We start from the raw sequence: 6000 nt of genomic DNA on the forward strand, positions 1-6000 counted from the left end.
GTGGTATCTCGCAATCCAGTAAACCCGACATGGATGTTTTTGAAGACTTGGGTTCAAATCCCACTGTGGCATACTTGACTTTTATTAAAAAGTTGGTCTAGTGAAGGCCATATAACCACCAGTTGTTGTCATAAAAATCCATCTGGTTCACTAATGTTTCAGGGAAGGAAACCTGTTATCCTTGTCTAGCCTTCACATGATGCCAGACCCACAGCAACATGGTTGACTCTTGGCTACTTTCAGGATGAGAAAAACGGGCTGCCCACACCCACAAACAAAGATCATAGAATACCTACAATGTGGAAGCAGGCCATTCAGCTTATTGAGTCTATACCAACCCTCTGAAGAGCATCCCACCCAAATCCACAGCCCCCAACCCTATCCCTGCATTTCCCATGGCCAATCCACCCAACCTGCACATCTTTCGACTGTGGGAGGAAACAGGAGCACCCGGAGGAAACCTGCACAGACACCGGGAGAATGTGCAAACTTCATACAGACAGTTACCTGAGACTGGAATTGAACCCAGGTCCCTGGTACTGTGAGGCAGCAGTGCTAATCACTGAGTCATGAGGGTGCCCCCTGGTTTAATTTAATGCACCATCCAGGTTGGTTCTCTGAAGTTTTTTTTGTGGTTTTTATGGAAGGAATTGACAGGACGGACAGAAAGAAATGTTTCTGTCTAGTGGAGATGACAAGGACAAGGAGACATAACCTTAAATGTAGAGCCAGGCCATGGAGGAGTCAATGAGGAACCACTTCTTCAAGCAAAGATCAACAATTGGCATGTTCTCCTGTAAGAACCAGGAGATATTCATTGTTAAGAAAAATTTTGATTGTCAAGGATATTAATGGGATGGAGAAGGTTAGACAAGTTGCACATCATCTAATTTCTTATTAAACGGCAGAACAGACTTGGGGGCTGACTTAGATACTCGTGGGTCAAGATTAGAGTGGTGCTGGAAAAGCATAGCAGGTCAGGCAGCATCCGAGGAGCAGGAAAATCAATGTTTTGAGCAGGAGTCCTTTATCAAGCTGATTCCTGATGAAGGGCTCCTGCCTGAAATGTTGATTCTCCTGCTCCTCGGACGCTGCCTGACCTGCTGTGCTTTTCCAGCACCACTCTAATCTTGACTCTGATCTCCAGCATCTGCAGTCTTCACTTTCACCCTTAGATACTCCTGGTCCTGTGTTCCTGAAGGTGGAAGGGGACTTTGATGTGCACAAATCTTCCTAGAGCAGAGAAGATGAACTTAAGATTTAACAAAGTTGTTCACAATCATGAAGCTTTGGTCGAATATCTGAAAAGATGTTTCCAGTGGAAGGTGAGAGAGGTTTAAAGTTACTTCCTAAAGAATATAGTTGTGGGTTTGGGGGGAGGGCGGAATGAGAGAAAGTTTAGACACAGCAAATTGTTATGATCTGGAATGAGCTGCCTAAAAGGATCCGAGAAGCAGATTCAATCATAACTTTCAAAAGGGAATTTGATAAATATTTAAAAACAGGAAAAATTGCAGGCCTGATGGGAGAGGTGAAACATATGGAACTAACTGGGTGGATCTTGCAAATGGCCAAAATAGATACAATGAGTTGAAATGCTTTTGTGCTTAATCAGTTAATGCTTCTTTAAGAGGAGGTGTTGGGAGAATACTATTCTCACTCCCTTTTTATATAAAAAAAATTGCCTGATGCCACATTACAAGCCTTCCAAGATTAATAAGCTTTTAAATCAACATACTCTGAAGTTGAGAACTAGCCTGGTCCCCTGTGGCCACAATTGTTCAATTTAAAAACGTTATTCCAATTAGTCTTCACTTAATGCATTTATACATCAGCACTTTTGTGATTTGAAGAGTTATTACTTCTGGCCATAAAATACTAATTATATAATCATAATTTTCATGAGTCTATGTTGTGTACAGGTTAACTTTGTAATATTCATTTTTTAATATGAGTTAAGTTTCTTCAAGCCAGCCACTGTCTTTACATTTTCCCATTTGATGCAACAATGCTCTTATGCTTTCTTAGAGCTTTGTTTATGAATTTTTCATTTCATTGCAATGATTGACAGGGCAGCTGGGCTCCTAGCCATCAATTCTGACAGTGCAGCACTCCCTCACTGCTATACTGGAGTGTCAGCCTGGTTTTGGCACCTCAGATCTCTGGAATGGGACATGAACCTACAATAAACAGCGCACTGGGTTGGGGCACTTCTCACCTTGATATTTGGGGCTGTTGATGGAGTGAGCAAAGTATAAAAATGATAAATGTCAAAAGGCATCACATAAACTGGTGTAACGGAGCAACGTATGGGCCTCCAACTCTGGATGCCAACATATTAGATTTGGCCACTTTGGGGGGATCGACATGTGGAAGAGATGAGGTGATTAGATTAGATTACTTACGGTGTGGAAACAGGCCCTTCGGCCTAACAAGTCCACACCGACCCTCCAAAGCGCAACCCACCCAGACCCATTCCCCTACATTTATCCCTTCACCTAACACTATGGGCAATTTAGCATGGCCAATTCACCCAACCCGCACATTTTTGGACTGTGGGAGGAAACCCACGCAGACACGGGGAGAATGTGCAAACTCCACACAGTCAGTCGCCTGAGGCAGGACTTGAACCTGGGTCTCTGGCGCTGTGAGGCAGCAGTGCACTGTGCTACCATGCCACACAGATGAGAGTTGAGCAATCTCAAAAATTTCATTGATATCAGTGAAATACAACTTTGCTTATGCTAACATTACTCATAATATATCACTTGATTGCTATCATGTTACTGTCTTTGGGAACCTGCTATGTGAAAATTGCCCGCTGCATTTCCTATTTTTCAGCAATCCCTAATTTCAACGGTACTCAAGGAACTGGAGGTCAATTAGCTCAGTTGGCTGGATAGCTGGCTTGCAATGCCCTGTGACACTGAGAGCACGGCCTCGGTTCCTGCACTTGCTAAGGTCACCAGGAAGGTTCTCAACTTTGCCCCTTGCCGCAGGCTCAACCCACCCACTGAAATCAGCTCCTGAATCATCGTTTATACCTTGCTCACTCTAACAGCTGCTGTAAAGATCAAAGCGGGAAATGCCCCAACACAATGAGCTGTTAGAGGCAGAACGTCACAGGTTCATGTCCCATTCCAGAGATCTGAGTGCCAAATCCAGGCTGACACTCCAATATAACAGTGAGGGAGTGCTGCACCATCAGAATTTATGGCTATGCTCTGTCAAACATGGCAATTTTAAAAAATCATAAAACAAAGCTCTAAGAAAGGCATAAGAGCCATGGTGTTAGGGGCAAGATAATGGCATGGATAGAGGATTGTGAGCACATTTGGGACCCACATCTACAGAAAGAAGTGCTGGCATTGGAGGGGGTCCAGAGGAAGTTTATAAGAATGATCCTGGGGAATAAAAGGCTGGTCCTATGAGGAGCAGTTGAAGACTCTGGGTCTGTACTCAATGGAGTTTAGTAGGATTTGGGGGAATCTGATTGAAATTTATAGAATACTGAGAGGCCTGGACATGGAGAAGATGTCTCCATTATTAGGAGAGATGAGAACCCATGGCTCAGCCTCAGAGTGAAGGGACAACTCTTTCACACTGAGATGAGGAGGAATTTCTTCAGCCAGAGAGTGAGAAATTTAGGGAACTCATTACTGCAGAGGGCTGGGGAGGCCAACTCATTGAGGTATTTTAAGACAGCTATAGATAGGATCTAGGAGAAAATGAATATTGCAGTTCTTGATTGGTTAGCAGATCAAGGGTTATGGGAAGAAGGCAGGAGAATGGGATTGAGAAACATATCATCCAAGATTGAATGTTGGAGCAGACTCTATGGTTAGGACACTTTTGAAATACTGCGTGCAATTCTGGTCTCCCTGTAATAGGAAGGATATTGTGAAACTTGAAAGGGTTCAGAAAAGATCTACAAGGATGTTGCCAGAGTTGGAGAGTTTGATCTACAGGGAGAAGCTGAATAGGCTGGGACATTTTTCCCTGAAGCGTCGGAGGCTGAAGGGTGACCTTACAGAGGTTTATAAAATCATGGGGGGCATGGATAGGGTAAATAGACAAGGTATTTTCCCTGGAGTGGGGTTGTCCAGAACTAGAGGCCATAGGTTCAGAGTGAGAGGGAAAAAATTTAAAAGGGACCTAGGGGGCAACTCTTTCATGCAGAGGGTGGTACGTGTATGGAATGAGCTGCCAGAGGAAGTGGTGGAGGCTGGTACAATTACAATATTTAAAAGACGTTTGGATGGGTATATGATGAGGAATGGTTTAGAGGGATATGGGCCAAGTGCTGGCAAATGGGACTAGATTAGTTTAGGATACCTGGTTGGCATAGACAAGTTGGACCAAAGGGTCTGTTTCCGTGCTGTACACCTCTATGACTCTATGACTCTAAATGGTTAAAAATCACACAACACCAGGTTATAGTCCAACAGGTTTAATTGGAAGCACACTAGCTTTCGGAGCGACGCTTCTTCATCAGGTGATTCATCACCTGATTCATCACCTGATGAAGGAGAGTCGCTCCGAAAGCTAGTGTGCTTCCAATTAAACTGTTGGACTATAACGTGGTGTTGTGTGATTTTTAACTTTGTACACCCCAGTCCAACACCGGCATTTCCAAATCATGACTCTAAATGGTCTAATTTTGCTCCTACATCTGATGATCCTATGGCTGTCTCCCTGAGAGACTGTGATTGTGGCATCTCCACCTCTGTTTCAGTGGTTGCAAAGCACTTTGGGAAATTCCATAGTCGTGAAAGGTGCTACATAAATACAATTCCTGTTTTGGGTATCAAGTCAACGTTATGTTGTTGAATGAATAAATATAGCCATTATCTTATTAAGCTGTTTGAATTATTGTTCCTTTATTTGACAACTTGTTTCTTTCCTAATCGTGCAGGTTCTTTCGTGGATTTTGTTTTCTGGCACCTTGTCATATGTCAAGGTGATGATTGGAGTCATTTTTCGTGATGAGAGTCACAGCGCCTTGGTGTGGTGTGGAGCAGCAGTGCAACTAGGATCAATGATTGGAGCATTGAGTATGTTCCCACTTGTAAATGTGTATGACATTTTCACTGCAGGGGGCAGCTGTAACATGAATTGCCCCCTCTAAACCCTCCCCAAAAGAAATTAATATGGGGATTTAAAAAAAGGCAACAAGGAAGCAAAGTAATACCACACTTTATACTGAATGACCAATCTCATTCTTACTGTATCATTGCACAGTTTCCAAGCATCAATTCACATGTTAATTCACTGATCACAAAAACGTACATTTAAATCTGTAACTTTTTAACATTTTGGATTAAGCCTTGAGGGTTTTCCCCCTTTTAAGTGTATTTCCTGTTTAATGCATACAATTTGCTGAGCTCAGCCTAGAAATAGGCTGTATCCAGTATACATCTCTATGACTCTATGACTTGACACTGATCTGGTATATGTAAATAAAGATAAGATTAAGCGCAAACGATTTAGGCTTGAGACCAGCAGATATATTTTCCTACAGAGAGTTGTGACGGTGTTACTGCACTCCCAAAGATACTGATATACATTGAGATCATGTTGACATTTAAGAGAAAAAAGGACAGATGAAAGAGGTGATTGATTGAAATTAGGAAGTGCTATGGGGTTGGTTAGATATTTGTACACAAAGATAACATTTATAACACAATGTAACATAACACATTAAAAACAATTATAACTCAACCATAGAACTGACTGTTTACTATTAGAAAAGCCTGCAAGATCTTTCACTTATTCAGCCCTACAGTTCTGTTAAAAACTTAAGAATTTAAGAATGTCTGTGTCTTTGGTTCTGGGAATATCTGTTGCTGTGAACAAATTTCCTGTGAATGAGGGAGTGAGCCCAGGAAAACACATTGTTCACTGTCTGTCAGTTACTTCGACACAAACAGTAAAATAACAATTAAATGGAACAGGCATTAACATTTTATTGACCATTAAATAGTGAGAATGACTATTTTT

At 42.1% G+C, this 6000-nt stretch overlaps 1 protein-coding gene across 1 annotated transcript in view; it reads left to right on the top strand.

The window, feature by feature from the left end:
- The window catches only part of slc52a3 (solute carrier family 52 member 3), a 28547-nt gene extending 23368 nt beyond the window's left edge, over nucleotides 1-5179 (top strand). The window contains exon 3 of the mRNA XM_060836159.1: nucleotides 4916-5179. Within this exon, the coding sequence (XP_060692142.1) occupies nucleotides 4916-5128 (213 nt within the window). The 3' untranslated portion in view covers nucleotides 5129-5179. The remainder of the gene's footprint in view (nucleotides 1-4915) is intronic.
- Nucleotides 5180-6000: the final 821 nt, after the last annotated feature.

Source organism: Hemiscyllium ocellatum, chromosome 15, assembly GCF_020745735.1.
Source record: "Hemiscyllium ocellatum isolate sHemOce1 chromosome 15, sHemOce1.pat.X.cur, whole genome shotgun sequence".
Classification (NCBI taxonomy): domain Eukaryota; kingdom Metazoa; phylum Chordata; class Chondrichthyes; order Orectolobiformes; family Hemiscylliidae; genus Hemiscyllium; species Hemiscyllium ocellatum.